Below are 18,350 nucleotides of genomic sequence, written 5' to 3' on the forward strand. Positions count from 1 at the left end.
CAACTGTCTTTCGAAGTGATGCAATATTTTATACGTAATATTCGCTAAAGCATTTATTACATAAATTAAAATATTCAAATCAAATCTTTCATGTTGAAGAGTGATATTTGCAACATATTCTAATGAGCAATTCAGACTACCAATGAAAAAGTGAGGTATTTGGAACATTTTGGTGGTCGTCTGTGTTGCAACACACTGCCATACAAATAAATCAGCGAAGAGAGAAAACAACCGATTAAACACCTGCAGGACATCCACAGGGTGTTCATGTCTTTTTCTCTGTTTTCTACAATGTATCTTTGGTTGAGGCACTTTTTTGCATTCCTACTCTCAATGTCGCCAAAAATTAGCCCTGCCGCAAATAGTGAAAATCTGAGGAACTGACACCCTTTGAAAAATAATTTTGTTTATCGATGCCAGTAGATGATATAAAAGCACTACTTTTGTCCAAATTAAGCTCCTCAGCTCATTTCAACATAATTCCTGGGCATCAAGATGGTGGCAAAGCAATACTTCTACTGCTTTGACCTAAGTGAAAAACCTGAGTTTTTAATACAACAGAGTTTTTATATATATATATATATATTGTTTTTATAAATATGATTGGGTTCACCGGTTACCATATTAACCGCTCTAAATGGGTGAGAATACTGCTATGGTCTTTGATACATTCTCAAACAAAAATGTTCTCATTTCAAACAAACAAACAAACAAAATGGAAAACAATGTGTCCCTGAACAAACTAAATGCTAATTTGCCATCATTGCTGCTCCACCAGCTGCTGCATGTCATCCCCTCTCACCTCATTGTGCTGACCTTCTTCATTTTCACCAGCTTCAACTCCCTGTAGGAAAATGTCTGCAGTTGTTGCCGTGGCGTCCACCACAGTAATGGTGCCGACCGGCTGCGTGATGCAAGTGTTTTGTGAGCTGGCCAGGCCTTGCAACGTGGCTGGCAGTGTCACCAACTGGAACTGAGGACTGACCATTTTGACAAAGGTCGACGAGACGATGGCGCCGCTCTCGGAGGATGCCCCCTCCTGACCCGCCACGGCGGAGAGCACCGTCAGGTTGGAAGCGTCGGCCGTCAGCTCCGAGCCGTTGAGCGGCGAGGTCAGCAGAGTGTAGCCGCTCAGGGTGGAGGCCGCCGGAGCTCCCGCCACAGTCAGCAGCTTACCGAGCGGCACGCCACTTAATTGGCTGAGAGGCAGGGTGACTTGTGCGGGCGCGGGGATGGCGGACGCCGGGCTGGAGGCAGCGCGGCTCATTCGGGAGCGCTTGGGGGCCGGGGCTGCGGATCCAGGGCTGAGGTTCATCAGGACGTTGTTGAGGTGCTGAGATTTGCTCTTCAGCTCCTTGGCTCGTTTTCTGTGCTCATCACACTGTTGCTCCAGAGCTGTACACAGACATGATGTTGAGACAAACAATAGTAATGCCTCTTTTCGCAAGAACCAGATGTTCCAACTTACACTGGTCAATAATTTTTTACCTTTTTTTTTTTTTTTTTAAAACACAGATGCACTTTATCTAATTCAATAAACTGTTGGTTGACTCATTGCAAATTGTAAAATATTAACTCAAAATAATCTATGAACAACCTGACCCATCACTTTGAAAAATTAAATGTGGCCTTTGATCATAAAGGTTTGTTTCCACAATGACTTACCAACGAGGCTGCTGGTGTACTGTTCTCTGTAATGGTCCATTTGGCTCTTATGACTGCTCAGAACCTTCTTGACGAGATCCAGCATTCCAAAGTTGTGCACAATGCTGTCGAGCAAAGCGGCATCTGACGAAACAAACCACTCTGCGTTAAATGCGTCAGCTGATGGTCCTGACACTGGATCATACGGCTCAGTTCATACCACGGCAAATCAGAAAACATCCGTTTCACTGAAGGGGATTCTAACCTTTGACCTGCAGTGATGTTTCACACACTCTTTCATGCAGCCCCTTTAGGACCTCTTGGAGCTCCTTCTGGAAGTCCTCAATCACCTCCTCCAGCAGCCCTGCGTCCTTCAGCGCACGCCAGAATGACACGGCATCCTCTGCACATCCAAATACATGTGAACAGAATGTCATCGAAAGCTGTCACAATTTTAATCTGTGCAAAGACTTAGAAGCACCTCCAACGGCTGTGACGCCCTCTGAAGGTCCCTCTGACCCCTCTGGGCGGGTGTTTCCATTCACTATAATGGAAACGACACAATGTTTCAACAAACCCCTCAGTATTTTTCTCTCTTCTTTCTCTCTAAGCTGTCTGCACACAATACTGAACATGCAAACAAGTATAGAACAACATGGGGAAAAGGGCAACTAGGCCAGCTGTTATCATAACTGATACATTATTTGAACAAACTGAGTTTGAGCGCCTTTTTAGACGAATGGGACAAAAGAGTTCTCAATAAGTATGATGCACTTCAGCTCTATGCCACTCCAATGCACAGGCCTTCACCAAGGCCAAACTGTTTACACAATTTAAAAAATATATAGTGAGTGTATAAGCATGTGTGCGAGCAGGGCCGTGGTAAACTAAGCCTTGTGGCCAGTTGGGGCATGACTCACAAACCTCCACGAAGGCCAAACAAACACGCAGGAACAAAAACACGGTTCCATACTGAGAGAATAGATGGGGGAGTTATAGTTGACAGGTTAAAGCTTGGGGGCATATCCAGTATACAGTGCAATATTTGTGGTGTTCTTTGAAGGTCTACAGAGACAAAGCATTAAAGGAAGGACGGACCACAAAGTAGCACATCGCACACCCACGAGCTGGAGGCTCATCTACTTACAGTTAGCAGTGGATGAGGTGGCAGCAGCCAGGTCGGCAGACTGGTCTGAGCTGGCAGCCAATTTGGTTCCCAACAGGTCAATTTTGGTGCTGCGGCAGGTGTTGGAGCAGACTTTTGCGTGATGGTAGAATTCCAGCTCGCCGGAGTCCATGATCTTCCTGGGGAAAAAAAAGTTGTGGTTACCGTTACATGTTGTCTTTGGAGTTCCCTAACACTATCAATAAACTACTAAAGATTTACTGTTGAGAAGCTGAAATTCAAAGCAAAAAAAGATCATCAAAAATATTAATACATTGTTGCACCTTTATACTAAAATGAATTGCACTGCTCACATTGAATTAAAAAACATACTACATAGTGCATAAAGGCAAAAAAAATCATAATTGATATAATAAGAACGTAGCCTACAATTAAAAAAAAATCATTAAAAACTCTTCCAAAAAATACTTGAAAAGTGTACTAACAACTAACTGACAAACACTAAAAATTAATTAAACTACTACTTTCTCTCTTCATGTACATACATATAGTCAATATTTTAAATATATTAGACCTGAGCATGGTGCCATTGAGTCTGATAGCTCTTTTCCAGTCCTTCAGTGTCGACTTGCCCGCAAGGCAGACAAACTCTTTTGGGCTGATGAGCTGATCATTAAACTGAAGAATACAAAACACAATCAGGGGTGTATTATTTTTTTTAGATTAAGCCCAGAATGTATTCACATCCAAAAAATTTTTGTAACATTACTTCCTCTTTGATTATTGCAACAACTTTGCTTCAATACTCATGTAAATGGAAGAATGCATTTAAGAGTGATTAGGTACCTGGACACACTTCACATTGATCCCAGGGCAGACAAACTTCTTCCACACCAACGTGCCTGTGGCGTCTCCACACGTGATGGGGTAGAATACATCAGACTCCGCATCCACTTCCTCTGTGAGCTTCACTGCAAAATATAGAGACGGGGTCAAAAACACAATGACATAACTCAATAAAGAACTGATTGTCATTTTGATTCCAGTTTGTCAACTGTAAGATCTTGGCAGATGTTATCAATGCATTTGGGGGTTGAACTTAATTATGGATTTCTATGAAAATAGATCACATTGTCTAATATGAAATGATGTAGCTGCTCTAGAGCAGTGGTCATATTTTAACAAAAAAAAATCATTCAGACTCAGATAAACAAAACAGAAATAATGCCAGTTATTTATTCTTTCTTGTGCGCCCCGGTACCAAATGATCGACGGATAAATGTACATATTATTAAACAGATAATGTAAGATACTTTACCAATGACTGCTTCTTCATTGGACAAGGGATCTGATTTACTCGTATCATCAGTTTCTACTTGAGTGACTGTGAGGACCTGAGCTCTGAAAAGACACACAAAATGAAACAACAAGAAAAAAGGTGCAAAAGGATCCAGCATTGCTGGTAATGGCTTTTCATTGTGCTGTTACAAAGTACAAACCCTGGCTGATCGATGAGCTGGGTGGCTACCATCACTGTTTTATCCTCCTCCACCACAGAGAGGCCCTCAACAGTTTCATCAGACATTGTCACTATCACGACCTCATTCATTTCTTGCAAGTTGACCTCAGCCAAGGCCATGCTGCACAACACACATATGAAGAAATAGACATACAAAGATAGATAAATCCATAGGCGAATAGAGATAGACAGAGCGATATATACATTTGTTATTATAGTAATTTACAGTTCAAATAAACCTGTCAAGTCCGTACATACTTAGGAAGAATGGTAAAGAGGCGTAGCGCAGCTAAAATCACTTCTTTTATTACAATGATATTATTTTTTGGACGAAATCTTACCTTGCTGATGTTAGCCACTTAGCAGATACCTAGCTGAGTTAACGCTAGCACAATAGTAGCTCCAGGTCCCTATAAACTAGTTATGGAGGGGCAATTGGGCTTTGAGCTGGTTTCCATCTAATTTGATAAAATGCACAAAATACTTTGGGTGTACAGTTCTTGAAATACAAGTTTCCATCCTCCTGAGACTTCCTATAACTGTATATTACTAGTACGCAGCTGGTCCTTCTTCTTCTCGGTATTAACGGTGATTTAAAATCCAACATCGGTGACTTTCGCCATCTACCGCCGAGTTAGTCAATTGCAATTTACGGAAGCCTACATTGACTAAAAATCTTAAAGTACGCACCAAAAATTCCAGACCAATAGATGGCGCAATTTCACGCAATTCTGTTTGCAACTGCTGTTGTACCGAGAAGAAGCCTTGCTCAGCAGGGAATGTCGACAAATAATTTAATATCTCTGGTTTCAGGTTGTTGCTTTAGCCCGACTGGCTAGAGCAACGTGAAGCACGTAAAGTGGCTCTGTCCGAACTTGCTTAGAGTTTATCATGGCGAACAGTGTCTGGACAGAAAAGGTACTCCAGCTCCTCCACCGAATGAATAACTTTTATTTGCCAGGTAATTGCTTGAAGTCATGTAGCGTTAACACAACAACGGAACGCGGGCCACTCACAAAAATGTCATTTGCAGGCTCTTGTCGTGCGAATTGTCTTCGATTTGAGATAGATGGAATCAAAATTGGTTGGATTATGCCGCACGTAGCCTCGCAGTTGGCATGCTACGGAGATGTGTTCCAAAAGCCACTTGGGGGTGCTCTGTCACTGTGCAACAATCTGGACTCTTACGACAAAAGGTCCGAGGCAGTGGACGTTGTTCTGTCCAACCTGAGACGTGAATCTTCACTTTGCTGCCTCAAAGGTTGGAGAGATGAGGTGATACGTGTTACAGCAGTGGTGGACCATGCTTGCTATCATAAACATTGACATACAATTACAATGTCATATTATTGCTGGAAAGATGCAATATGAATTGAAAACATATTCTCTTCTTTCAGAGATACAATGTAATGGACAAATTCTCAGACCCTCCAGTGATGTGGATGGAAAGAGCAGCTACCAGTAAGTCACCCAGTTGCATAGTGAGTGTCCCATGTGATTCTCATCCAACTTGTTCAACAGGTCTTTTTGGGGTCAAGCGTTATGGCGTCCATATCAATGGTTACACAGTTAGTGAGAGTGGAGACGTCTGTATGTGGTTAGCGCGACGCTCTCTCACCAAGCAGACCTATCCTGGACTACTTGACAACATGGTGAGAACAAACATGATCACAACAAGCAGCTCAAATAAATGCACTTGTGCATAAACAAATTCAGCCAAAGACATGAAGATGAAATAGAAATGTTTCTGGTCACATACTTAGACTATAATTAGCTAATGGCCCTACAACTATTGCCTTGAAAGACACTGTTATATATTTTAGATTCTTTCAAGTCAATGTTTATCAACATGTACGTGTGTAGTATTTAATGTTCAATATAATGGCAATTGTATTACTGTGGAATGTTAAACCAAAGTATTCCCGATTAATTAATTGAAATGCCTTGTATTAATAATCACAGCCTTCTCTGTGTTGTATCAACACCTCATAAAAGACATTCAGTGGATCGGCCTTGTGTCTTTGAAGGCAGCGGGCGGTTTGGCTGCTGGCATAGCATCAAGCACACACTAGTGAAAGAATGTCAAGAAGAGGCATGCATTCCAGAGGCGCTTGCAGAAAAGGCCCACCCGGTATCCACAGTGAGGTACGTCGACCTTTTTTGGCACATTTCACAAATCAAAATTAATGTTAAGACTATATATCAAATACTACTGTCAACATCAAAGAACTGTGAAAAGGTAAGTTGTTTAAGAGTTGTGCAAAATTCAGAACACTGTCCTTTGAGTAATTTTGCAAAACCAACATGTCATTGTAAATAAAAAATTTGCCCTCATTGGTGTTTAAAACAAATAATTCAGTGGGGAATTGCATTGGCTGTTTGGGAAAATGAAACAAAAACAGCATGTACTTAATCATTTTCAACAGTGTGATGATATTGTCATGAAACATTATTTTTAGCGTAAAATGACTTACTGTACTTGACGTTCAAAACAAATTGAGTACCACTGATCACTTGAGGAATTGTTCTCTAGCTACACCTACGAAGACGGAGAGGGAGTGTTTTCAGAAAGTCAGTTTGTCTTTGATTTGGAACTTCCTCTTGCCTTCAAGCCCAGAGTAGGCGATGGAGAAGTACAGGAATTCTACCTCCTGCCCATAGAGAAGGTGAGACCAAAGGGCACCTCTAAATACTCCAGGCTCTAATGATGATGTCATTTCTTATAAATGCATTTTTCTCATCAGGTGAAAGAACTACTGGCCACGGAAGATTTCAAACCCAACTGTGCCATGGTGGTCTTGGACTTTCTCATTAGACATTCTTTTATTGAGCCTGACAGAGGTTAGTCTCGTTCTGGAATGGGTTATGCACAGATCCGATCTGTTGACCTGTTCAACTAAGTCTCCATGTGGTTCTTGTTTTCTCAGAACCCTTTTACCAGGAGTTTGTGTCCGGACTCCATCAAGGATTATAGAAAGAAATCAGTAGTAATCAACGAGACAGTCATCCTAACTTCCTGGAAGAAATTAGCATGGATATATCATGATAGTAGCAGTTTTATCAGAGCAGTAAAATACTTTGTCATTGAAAGAGCCCTCAAAACCTTTGTAAACTCGATGGAATAATAAGACAACATGACCGTTTCCTCTTATTTTAATCTTAGTTTAATTTTATAAATGTAAGTGTAAAAAGTATTATGTTTGGTGAATGTTGAATAATAATTAAAAAAAAATCAAACACTCGAAGGCATGGATATCTTTGATGGCAGAAAACCTAAGATCTGTTGCCACATACCAACATAAAATATGTGATTGACAGTAAACAATTTTATGACATCAATAATGCGTTATTACCAAGTTCACAACAGGGATATATATATATATATATATATATATATATATATATATATATATATATATATACTACATGTATATATGTATATAAAAAAACCTAATCAATTACATTTCACAATATTTTTTTTACTTTTATTATACTGAGTTTTACTGACTGAATACAATGTAAGCAAGTGAAATATCACATCTCGATTAAATTAATATACCACATATGATGTGAGAAAACTGATTACATAGAGACACCATGGGAACACTGGCTCTTGTGTATTTTCTCATGTAAAAGCTGGTTGAGGTCTCTAATAAAGGAAATAAAAACAGGAATTTAAGGCCATAATTATCTCCCTTGTCCAAAGGTAAAAATACCATTTACTGTCACTGTTCCCTCTGCAGTGGTTTCAGGGGACCCATTTTGATAAACATCACAACCAGCTTCAACCAATTTAAAAATTGAAGAAGCACAAGTAAACATCCTACAGTAGAAATATATGCAGTCAAGTAATATTTTTTTTAAATTTGAGTTGAAAATTGTACTGCATAGTCATTTGTTACTCCACATCATTTACCCTCAAAAACTAATTACATTTCAAGGTCAAATACTGAACCTAATATTGCAACTAAAGCAATTCTCAACAGTCGTGTGACAAGTACAGTGGATATAGGTTAATGCTGGAATGATTTTCTTGACAAGCGAATTCCACCCTCTTTATACCGTGCCTCCAGAATATCTTACTTTTGAGTTCAGCTTTCTTTTCTTCTTCAAAATAACTATTTTCTAGTTTTCATCACAACAGTGAATATCTTAAAAATGCGTTGATATTAAGGAGGAAAACAAAAAGGCAATCAAAGAGTAAAACGTGTGCAGCTTAACTCCATGCAAATGTTGACAAATATGTATAATTTGTATCTTTAAGGCATAGACATGCAAAAAAAGCAAATGCATGGAATGTTGTTTTATATTTAAGCACTTTCAAAAAAAAAGGGTGTACACAAATGTGTTGGATAAAACATTTTTCATTAAACTGTTCAAATATTTAACTACCACAGTAGCTATATTTGAAAAAGAAAAAGTCTACACATCCCTATATTAAAAATGCCAAGGTTTCAAAAAAACAATGTGGTCAAAGTCAATTGATGACAAAAGATGACCCAAACCTGTCAAGGCACTTGAACAAGTACAATGATATCTACTAATGCTGCAGGTGATTTCATACAAAGAAACATTCGTGTTTAGACAAAGTACTTTCAAGCATCAGGCTAGAATTCTTTTTGACAAGTTCCTCTTGCAGTTGCAAAGCCCAAGCTTGCTTTAAGCTATTTAGTAGTAAAGTTAATACAAGTTGGTAGCAATAATCATGTGTTTGTAAGCCGTCTTTGTCACAAGCTAAAGAAGCCGGGCCAATCAGTGAATGTGCTGAAATAAAAAATAAAAGAAATTTAAGATGAAAAAAAAAAAAAAAGCATGGAAACTTCTTTAACGTTGTGCTTAAATTGTGACTGTCGCTCACAAACGCTAGCAACACCACCACTTCAGGTGTCATCGTATGGATGACAGACACTCTTCCCCTTATTAATAGCCACTGTCGGATCCAACGGACTAAATTGAAGCGTTTATTTTAGGGTAAATAGTAGTACAAAATACCGTAATTTCCGGACTATAAGCCACGACTTTTTTCCAAAATTTTGAACCCTGCGGCTTATAGTCAGGTGCGGCTTATATACGATTTTTTCGTGATTTTTGTGATGATTTGATCACTTTTATACACTCGCAAAAAGGCTGTGGACCACTGTTGTGCGGTATCTTGAAGAACAAAACAACAACAAAAATACTATTTTGAAACACTACTATGGCTGCTGCTTATTCTGTCTGTGTTGCTTGTGACTATTATGAGCTTTAGTAGGAATGCACGCTAGGTGACCTGCGTCAAAGGGCTCTAAACCCTTTTTCATACTCTGCCATGTGACTCAGAGATTACACAAAGCAGTGGTGCTGTTTGGACCATCTGCATTGTATTAAAACCCAATCAATCAGCATTTAAATTCAATTCTTCTAACATTTTGCTCACCAAAAACAAGTTGTAATCAATGTGAACTTTGAATGCATTTTATTCAGAAGGTTACTTTGAACCCTGAGGCTTAAATGGCGGCGCGGCGTATTTATGGATTTTTACGGCTTTCTGTGTCTTTCTTTGTAAAAAAACTCATGTGCACGTGCGGCTTATAGTCCGGTGCGGCTTATGTAAGAAAAAAACTAAAATATCCCTGAATTTTAGCTGGTGCGGCTTATAGTCCGGTGCGGCTTATAGTCCGGAAATTACGGTAGTTTTTAGAATTCAATACAAAAATTTGGTTTCGAGTAATGTTAGTCGGCATGAATTAACATTGGAATTTCTGGGGAAGGAATGCAAAACAATACATTCTGGTTGAACAAATATCTTTGCTCTAACATTAAACTTGAATGTTTTTTTGTTTTTTTTTCACAGCAATTGACCATCACCCCTTTGGCCCATTTGATATTTTCGACTCAACTAAATTGACCCCTTTTAGGCTTTGCTCGGCCTGGTTTGGTTCCCCTTCTACTTTGCTTCCTGTGTGGCCTGCTTGCTACTTTATAGCACAAGACATAGGCCCTTTTTGCCGCGTCTCTTAGCCTGCAGTGCTGCCCTGGTGGCCATTTCAAACACTTCCCTCACGCCGTCCTTGGTCTTCGCTGAGCACTCCAGGTAGCCAAAGGCGCAGATTTTGTTTGCCATTTCCCTTCCTTCCTCTGACTTCACAGGTTCCTGGTAACCAGATGTCAAACGACATTATTTATAAAAAAAATAAAATAAAAAATAAAACCACACATGTCCACACACACATGTATTTCTAATTTCTTAAAACATTAGCTAATATTGTTGATAAAGGTTTAATGAATGGTGGCGGCTTTTTGGATGCTGGAACCAATTGTTCCAAATATAACTCATTACAATGGGATGTTTTGGTATGAAAGTCAACAGCGTCATAGACAGGATTGTGGTCAAACTTTGAGGTGCCGCTAGCTTGTCAGTATTATTGCTATTTTGTCACATGGGCTCATTAAGATCAGTTTAATGGACAGAAAAGCGAAATATGTTCAAATAACTGCAGCAAAAGAATCACGTCATACAGCATCAATGTCCCTCACCTGTTTCATCTTTGCCAACTCTCGACGTGTGAGCTCATCATTGCGGAGGTCTTTCTTATTCCCCACCAGAATTATGGGGACATTGGGACAAAAGTGCTTGACCTCAGGTGTCCACTTCTCGGGAATGTTCTCTACATTGTACACAAATGAAAACTTCGTGTTAGACCCCCAGAGTAGATCAACGTGAAAGAACAGCAAGCGGAAATGGCACCTAAACTATCGGGACTATCAACGGAGAAACACATGAGGATGACGTCTGTGTCGGGATAAGAGAGTGGTCGCAAGCGATCATAGTCTTCCTGACCTGCCGTGTCCCAAAGAGCCAGCTCTACCTGCAAATATTTCAAAAATGTGTCATCACAAATGTCATGGTAAGATGATTCACTTTGCCATTTGTCATTTAATGGTCTACTCTTAAAGATGGACACCATGTTATGATTTCAGATACACTTTTCTGACCTCTATGTAAACACAAGAAATCTATCTGAAATTATGCAGGGAATCCTTTTTTTTTTTTTTTTTTTTTTTTTTTTTACATATGTTCACTGATAACAGCGGCAGGAGACATGTTTCTCTTGCAAACATAGCAATGACCAAAAGCTGCTGCAAGTAAACACTGTTCAAAGAATATTGGATTTCTGTAAGGAAAACCAGTACACACTACCTGTCTCCCGTCCACTTCAATGTCAGCCACATAGTTCTCAAACACCGTTGGCACATACACTTCAGGAAACTGATCCTTGCTGAACACGATGAGCAGACAAGTCTTGCCACATGCGCCGTCTCCAACTATGACTAGTTTCTTTCGGATCGCAGCCATCTGAAGAAAGCAAGCAAATGAAAATTGGGATAAATTACTGTAATGAGTCAGACATTTTTTGGGCTTTTTTGTAGCTTCCGTTTTTTGTCCAAGTTATCGCTCAACCTGAACAAACGAAAATTGCCCACTCTGCATCTACTTTACTTACAACCAAGACACACCCTTCCTGAATCAAGCACACAAAAAATATCACCTCTTGAACGTGAAATAAATGAAACTCCACAAATAGGGATCGAGCCCTGCCACAAATACTGAAAAACCATGAAACTGACAGTAAATGTTAAACATACTAAAAATATTATTCCCCAACTGTTTCAGATCATTTCAAACTCAGTTTACAATGCCTTTAAGAATAAATGGATTAAAGATTAGACACACACAAAATAATTGGTGAATTTGTGACTAATTGATGTGCTATGCGGGGATTACTGTATGATAGAACAGAGAGCAAAGCATCGCCACAAGGGTAAGTTAATTGTGACGGCCGATAAAGAGCAAATAAAGTAAGGCTGTGAGATCTTTTATTTTTTTGTTCTTTTTTAGCTATGATATTATATATTATAAGAACTAAGTCATGGTGCAGCTATGTTTGTGAGTGGATGAGGCAGAGGCACTGTGTTGCTGCATTATGTATAAGTAAGCGGGACACCATTTGGATCGGATTATCATTTAAAGAAATTTCTTCTTAAATTGCGTTGGTCCTTTATTGACGGGTTATTGATATTGCCAAGTATCTCGATTGCATTTTTTTTTTAACAACTTCACTTCCTAGGCAGTTAAAAAAAATGGTGACAACGAATCGGCGACATATTGCCAACTCAACTATGGGTTACCGTTTACCAAGGAAACACATTTTTAACGCAGAGAAAGGTCGAATCTGACTACCGTCGTTTCAATGTTGCTTCCATTTGCTCTGTTCTTTTAATATTGTGAGAGCTAATTTGTCGCCAACAAGATAGCTGTTAGCAGAAAGCTTTCTGCTAACAGCTAGCTTATTTTGGTCCCGACTATTTTTTTTTTTGGTCCCTTGTCAAGCAACAGTTTGTATTCTGTTCTTTCTAGCAGCTTCTGATATACACACAGAACAAATATGCATAACACAATTAAAACCGTAAACGAACGTATAATATTATACCTAAAATGTTAGCCTTGAAATACTCGCCTTTCTTTGGTTTTCCTGTCGAGGTTATCAGTTCCTCCTTAAGCGCTGATAGATTGCGTCATCACCATGCATACTTTCAGCCAATAGGAAACAGTATCCTCATGCTCCGGCCCCGCCTTCAGTACGTACAATTGACGCGCAATGAAGTAAAAAATGTCTAAAAAGACAATTTGCATTCGTCGGGATGGCCATCTTGTTTTTGTATTTTCTTGATGGTAATACCCTAAGTATGATAACACCCTAAGTAATCTATGCCAAAGGTTCTCCACTGCAATTCTTGTTTTTCTGTGTATCAGCAGTATTTGAGTATCTGCAGGGTTGCGCTTAGTATAATATAAAATATCCTATTTAAAAAAAGTGTGCCTTTGATGAGGTGGTCAAATAAATATATGCCCTGATTTTCTTGAAAACTTAGCACAAAAACGAAAAAAAATGCCTCGCTTTATAAACTAGTCTAAATAGTTTTCTAATTTTAAAGTGACCCATCCGAATACCAAAATTGTGTCTGACCGACCATCATGATTGCCTCACTTCTTCCTGTTCTTGTTTCTGAGGTTTTTAAAAGTTTGGGAAATTTCAGCGTTTGCCTGGGTAGGGGGCGCTGGTGAGTTCGATTTATGTGAAATCTGAACCAATAAACGTCGAGGTAACGAGCACGAAGGCAGCGATTGGATCGTTTAAAAGCACCGCCATTGGGTAACGCATTTTGAAACTTCCAGAATAAACACCACGCACTTTCTGTAGCACTCCGTCTCTCGCTCATATACCGTAAGTATTTTTTTTAGCAGTACTTTAATAACTTTTCATTCAGCGGTAGCAAGAAGCATACTTTCAAATTGCTAAACAATGGTTTATTATTTTAATGTGCTTCAACTTTAAGAAACGCTTCACGCAACGCGGTCGCCTGTTTATGTGTATTCGTCAACTAAGCTTAAACATTTGCTCCGCTACAAACTAATATTTTGTTTACACTTTTTGGTGAACATATACAGTATTTTTATTTGCAGTGCTTTTAGGCGAAATGGCGGATGACTGTCCTGCGGACAGATATGAGTTCGACGCGCCTTCCCACGTCGTCGACTTAAAGCAGTTAGTCAACGAGTCTTTCGATGATGCATGGTTCGGTAAGTATTCACTCACTGCGACTTGATATATATTTTTTATAATATGGCTGATCGATTGACAACAGCAAATTGTGATCGAAAGTGGGTTACGCCCTATTTTGGCTTTGGTATGCTCCTTAGCTGACATCCATTAATATACGTATCTACAGGGTCGAATATGAAGCTGCTTTGTCCAAACTTTGGCTACCAAATTAAGCAGAATTACTGAAGATGCAAAACATGTTGCCCTGTCCTACATAAGTACAAAACGGAAACAATTATGCAGGACATCAAATGTAGGCCCTGGTTATGATGTGGTGAAGGAAAGTTTATACAAAAATGAAGGGTTTGTCCAAATGGAACACTATTGAAAGTTGACTGTAACAAATATTTGGGTGTCTGTCAAGTAATTGAAATTAAATTGTGATTATTACACACTATGATAATGCATTAATATCCATATATATCCGCTTTTTTTTTTTAATACAAGAAACCAAACTTAGACTTATGACCCAAATTCCAGGGCAAAAGAGCCACTTGTTTGCAGAAAGCTGGGCTCACTGTTAGGCCAGTAATATGAGGTATGGAGGGAGAGCGCTGGCACAGTGCCCCTAAACTAGCGAATGTACTGTGGCAAGAAATATCCTGTAAAGTTTAAGAGATTGGGCAATCAAACTGACAGTCATGTTTTACGCCTTAAAATTACAAACATTTTTAGTCATTTTAAGTGGCATCTTCTAAAACTATGGCGCCTTCTACCATAAGCACTTTATTTGTTTACTTGTTTGTTAATCTTAAATTGGTCATTACTGATTTATTTTTACAGATCGACAAGCCATCGAGCAGCCACATTGTGGAACCCCTAATCCTACAACTATTGCCGGCCCAGTGAGAGTTCCGGTTACAGGTGCTGGTTAGTTTTATTTGTACATTGTTTTCCAATTGACGGAGGCACACATAATGCTCATCCTGTATGTCTCGCGCGACCACATAAGTGATTTAGACTGCCTGATATGAAATGAGAACATTGTTTGTTATTTTCAGTTTTAAAGTCTGCTGACTCTAAACCACATGACAGTGGTGCAATGGGAAAAACGCAGCCCAAAGATGAACCAAGCAGGTGCCTGTCTGACGCGTGCGTAACCTTTTTTTTTTAACTCTCGTAACTGGAATGATGTGCACATGTTGCTGTTAGAACTAGCATTTTGTTCTTTTAGAGGTTCAAAGCGGAAGTTGCAAGATGGTCCGTCTTCACGGCGTTCTAAAGTGTCTAAAAGGTAAGTGCTTATTCCCTAAATTGGCATGAAAAGATGACGTGGCAAAGGGCAGAAGAGCCCGCTATGTTGACCTTTTCAATATTTCAGTGAATACTTTGTGGGTTTATTGGCTAAGCTGCTGGTGGTGGTATACTTTGATTATAGAGGTGTGGTATCAGTCATGCTTATGTAACTGAAATTTAACTATAACAGTGCCGAGGACCAAGTGGAGATCTGCAGTGACGTCAACAATGAAGCAGAAGCAATTTGTGATGGAGAAACTGAATTGACTTCATCGGAGAGTCTCCCTCAAGAACCTTCTTCCACATCAGTAAGTAACATCGCCACCTAGAAGTCTGTTAAATGCTGTTGTGGAAGTTCATGGAGAGGGCGTTGATTGGCCTTAACGTTTCAAGGATCCATAGAACAACGTGCTATACGTAGAATGCATACCAACTTCCTAAAATGTTTTATGATTGTGTGTATCTGATGTCCACCACAGCTAAAATGCACTCACAAATCATTGTTAATGCTAGAAAAAACAGGCCACCTATGTGGTGAGCAGTTTGATTGCTCCCTCCATCTCACGGGATTGCATCTGTTTTGTTAGACACACGTGCTCGGTGGTTGCAGTGTGGACAAACCTGGCAGGCCACTAAAGAGTAACAAGACAAAGGTGGTCAAATCCGTCTACGTACCAGTGGCCGAACACATCATGCAGTTACAGAAGCGAACCCCTCAACGCTTCCGTGAGCTGAGTCGGATTGAAAGAGCCAAAGGTGTTGGAAGTTTGTTCTGTTGTGCACAGTATATATTTAGTGATAGACGCAAGAAATTCAGACGGCCGTTTTCAAACGATTCTAACAGGACCGCCAAAAGCAAAGGTCCAGCGATTGCAGCTCACTCGACCTCAGTCTCCAAAGTTCGCAACGAGACTGAGGAGCCGACCCATCAGAGTTAAGAGCAGTGCTCAACTGGAGGCTGAAAAGGAAGAGGAACGTCTCAAGTAAGCTCAGTCAGCACACTTAAGCAGGAGTTTACACTGTTTAAATAGTGTTATGTTTTCAAAGGAGTCAATTTAAAAAAAAAACTGTTTGTTACCGCATTTATGAAGGTCAACTTTCAAAGCCCAAGAGCTGAACAAAAAAATTCTTGAGAGAAGAGATTCTGTGAAGAAACCGGTGGTGAAGGAGCCCACTGTACAAGAGGCTTTCACCATGCACATTGAAAAGCGGCTCCAGGAAAGGCAGGCAAGCAAACCCCAAGATGAGCCTCAGTCTGCGTTCAAAGCACAAGAACTGCCCAAGAAGATCCTGCAAGGAGTAGTGGTGAGTTCTAATTGGACTCTGTCGTAGATCAGGAGGTGTGGCTCATATTTGTCAATGCCTTGAGAAGCCTTTTGAGACTGTTTTTGTCATTTAGCTCTTATGCTTTGTCAACAGGGAGTGCCAATGAAAAAAGTGAAGCACGCAACCGTGCCTCATTCACCAGCCTTCACCCTCGCAAAGAAAGAGCGTGTTGACGTGAAAGCCGAAGAGGTGAGGACCTTGTGTTCAGTCAGCGCTTGAGTGGACTTCCTTCGCCGTCCTGCATGGAATGACACTGAGACCTCTTTTCAGGTGAAACCTGTGCCTTCAATCAAGCATACTCCAGTTCCTCAATTTGGCACGCCATTCCAGCCCATGCTGCAGGACAAGCGGCACACAGAGGTGTGTCCTTTCTCATTTGAGCAGAGGGAGCAAGAGAAGAAGAAACTCAAGGAGATCAGTCAGCAAAAGGAGCAGGAGGTAAGATTCCATTAGTCACTTGGCCCTCCAAATGTTCCTACAAGAAACAGTGGGGATGAATAAATTATCACCTGCAGGTTCCAGTGTTCAAGGCTCATCCATTGCCATACTTTGACAAGATCAATCTCCCTGAAAAGAAGAAGCTGGAGCCCACAAAGCCCGAGCCTTTCAGACTTCTGGTGGATGAACGTGGATCAGTCAAGAATGACCGCTTGGAACAAATGGTACTCAAGAATATGTAACACTCAACCGGTCGATGGACCTATTTTTTTTCTTGGTTGCTTGAACACATGATTCAAAGGCAATTTGATTGACAAGTTTCCTTCTAAAGCGTCTACTAATAAACTTTTCTTTTGAGTAGATGAAAGAGGAGGAGAAAAAAATAAAGGAGGCAGCAATATTTAAAGCCAGGCTGAACACAGTCACCCAAAAAGAACCTTTCCAGCCGAAAAAGGAGGATCGCCCCCCAGTAGGTAAGATGTGCTGGTAGTCTGGCATTTGTGAGTTCTTATCTCCATAAGGTTGGAATGAGCGAGTGAGAAAGCTGAAGGTGAAGCAATGCTTTTCTGGCTGACCCACCTGTGAACTTGATTCTTCCACAGTTGTGGAGTCTTTTGAGCTGGCAACCGAGCAACGCGCCCGAAGCCGTGAAAGGTTTCAGGAGCATCTTTGTCAGAAGGAGGCTGACGAAGCACTTCGGCAGGAGAGACTGAAGTGGGAGGAAGAGGAGAAGCTGAAACAAGAGCTCGCTGAACTTCGACACCAACAAGTGCGTAAAAATTCATCACATTCCTATTTTGGTGTCTGTTCCAGCTCCCTCTAAAGAGGTTATCAGCTAAAGTGCTCTTAAGACACGTGGAACAAGATGTAAATGTTACAAACACTGTAAAACTGCATATTTTTGAATGTGAATTAAAGCAACGTACAAAACCGATTTGGGTTGTGTAACCAATAAATCAGCTTTTGGTCGTGATGAAAATAGTCTAAATATTTTTTTTTTTTTTTAAATCCATACTATAGATATTTTTTCATACATCTAGTGAAAGCCAAAGCATTTTTTACTGCTGAGGTCTCCGAAATATTTGGCCTAATTGAGGGGGGCGTATACTTAAGATGTCCAACTTCTGACCCTGCAGGTCCACAAGGCACAACCCATTCGCCACTACAAGACTGTGGAAGTGAAGAAAAGTGAGGTTCCACTCACAGTCCCACAGTCTCCAAACCTTTCTGACCGCTTCCGCTTGTAATCATCCTTTTATTTTTATTTCCTGTTTTTGTCTGTAGTTGGCGTTTTTACAATAAAGTTCGCATGTTCGAATAACCATTTCCAGTTTTTGAGCAATACATGCACACATTGGTTTGTCCACTCTGGTGCCTGCAAGGTTGGCAGTGATCATGTCTGAGGAAAGGGCAAAGT

General features: G+C 40.2%; 4 protein-coding genes across 9 annotated transcripts; 2 read left to right on the forward strand and 2 right to left on the reverse strand.

Moving 5' to 3' along the window:
* Positions 1-38: 38 nt before the first annotated feature.
* gmeb2 (glucocorticoid modulatory element binding protein 2) lies at positions 39-4,894 on the reverse strand. The gene is made up of 10 exons (XM_049753345.2): positions 4,631-4,894; positions 4,270-4,410; positions 4,089-4,171; positions 3,617-3,741; positions 3,345-3,448; positions 2,792-2,949; positions 2,126-2,188; positions 1,910-2,047; positions 1,666-1,788; positions 39-1,395 (listed from the first exon to the last, which is right to left on the reverse strand). The coding sequence occupies exons 2-10, from the start codon at positions 4,407-4,409 to the stop codon at positions 761-763; spliced, it is 1,569 nt and encodes a 522-aa protein (XP_049609302.1). The 5' UTR covers position 4,410; positions 4,631-4,894; the 3' UTR covers positions 39-760.
* Positions 4,895-5,020: 126 nt separating this feature from the next.
* tpk2 (thiamin pyrophosphokinase 2) lies at positions 5,021-9,099 on the forward strand. The gene is given in 9 exon segments (XM_049752046.1): positions 5,021-5,250; positions 5,323-5,564; positions 5,687-5,750; positions 5,811-5,941; positions 6,317-6,338; positions 6,341-6,434; positions 6,823-6,955; positions 7,034-7,130; positions 7,217-9,099. Coding segments are annotated over 9 exon segments (900 nt in total). The 5' UTR covers positions 5,021-5,180; the 3' UTR covers positions 7,264-9,099.
* LOC125987693 (rho-related GTP-binding protein RhoA-C) lies at positions 7,748-12,953 on the reverse strand. 2 transcript variants are annotated; one of them, XM_049752051.2, is made up of 5 exons: positions 12,788-12,953; positions 11,470-11,625; positions 11,017-11,137; positions 10,806-10,936; positions 7,748-10,422 (listed from the first exon to the last, which is right to left on the reverse strand). In XM_049752051.2, exons 2-5 carry the CDS (start codon positions 11,623-11,625, stop codon positions 10,249-10,251), a joined length of 582 nt encoding a protein of 193 aa, XP_049608008.1. In that variant the 5' UTR covers positions 12,788-12,953; the 3' UTR covers positions 7,748-10,248. The 2 variants fall into 2 exon arrangements, with proteins under 2 accessions (XP_049608008.1, XP_049608009.1); XM_049752052.2 differs by having other exon boundaries at positions 12,761-12,858.
* Positions 12,954-13,397: 444 nt separating this feature from the next.
* tpx2 (TPX2 microtubule nucleation factor) lies at positions 13,398-18,254 on the forward strand. Of its 5 annotated transcripts, none has more exons than XM_049752041.1 (15): positions 13,398-13,555; positions 13,795-13,911; positions 14,717-14,803; positions 14,935-15,025; positions 15,108-15,167; positions 15,360-15,477; positions 15,757-15,925; positions 16,014-16,152; positions 16,261-16,474; positions 16,589-16,684; positions 16,766-16,933; positions 17,011-17,157; positions 17,295-17,406; positions 17,536-17,702; positions 18,070-18,254. In XM_049752041.1, the coding sequence occupies exons 2-15, from the start codon at positions 13,809-13,811 to the stop codon at positions 18,178-18,180; spliced, it is 1,782 nt and encodes a 593-aa protein (XP_049607998.1). In that variant the 5' UTR covers positions 13,398-13,555; positions 13,795-13,808; the 3' UTR covers positions 18,181-18,254. The 5 variants fall into 5 exon arrangements, with proteins under 5 accessions (XP_049607998.1, XP_049608001.1, XP_049608000.1 ...); XM_049752044.1 differs by having other exon boundaries at positions 14,935-15,010; XM_049752043.1 differs by having other exon boundaries at positions 14,717-14,797.
* The last annotated feature ends 96 nt before the right edge of the window (positions 18,255-18,350 follow it).

This window comes from Syngnathus scovelli, chromosome 2 (assembly GCF_024217435.2).
Source record: "Syngnathus scovelli strain Florida chromosome 2, RoL_Ssco_1.2, whole genome shotgun sequence".
In the NCBI taxonomy this organism is placed as follows: Eukaryota; Metazoa; Chordata; class Actinopteri; order Syngnathiformes; family Syngnathidae; genus Syngnathus; species Syngnathus scovelli.

What these genes read in the sequence shown, in the direction of transcription:
- tpx2 (XM_049752041.1), top strand. Translation starts at nt 13,809, where the DNA reads ATGGCGGATGACTGTCCTGCGGACAGATATGAGTTCGACGCGCCTTCC. An exon ending in AGATCCTGCAAGGAGTAGTG is followed by an intron (nt 16,475 to 16,588) that starts GTGAGTTCTAAT and finishes CTTTGTCAACAG; the next exon opens with GGAGTGCCAATGAAAAAAGT. An exon ending in CTGAACTTCGACACCAACAA is followed by an intron (nt 17,703 to 18,069) that starts GTGCGTAAAAAT and finishes CTGACCCTGCAG; the next exon opens with GTCCACAAGGCACAACCCAT.
- LOC125987693 (XM_049752051.2), bottom strand. Translation starts at nt 11,625, where the DNA reads ATGGCTGCGATCCGAAAGAAACTAGTCATAGTTGGAGACGGCGCATGT. An exon ending in TTGAAGTGGACGGGAGACAG is followed by an intron (nt 11,138 to 11,469) that starts GTAGTGTGTACT and finishes AAATATTTGCAG; the next exon opens with GTAGAGCTGGCTCTTTGGGA. An exon ending in AGTTGGCAAAGATGAAACAG is followed by an intron (nt 10,423 to 10,805) that starts GTGAGGGACATT and finishes TCTGGTTACCAG; the next exon opens with GAACCTGTGAAGTCAGAGGA.
- gmeb2 (XM_049753345.2), bottom strand. Translation starts at nt 4,409, where the DNA reads ATGGCCTTGGCTGAGGTCAACTTGCAAGAAATGAATGAGGTCGTGATA. An exon ending in TCAATGTGAAGTGTGTCCAG is followed by an intron (nt 3,449 to 3,616) that starts GTACCTAATCAC and finishes TGTATTCTTCAG; the next exon opens with TTTAATGATCAGCTCATCAG. An exon ending in CACCTCATCCACTGCTAACT is followed by an intron (nt 2,189 to 2,791) that starts GTAAGTAGATGA and finishes TTTCCATTATAG; the next exon opens with TGAATGGAAACACCCGCCCA.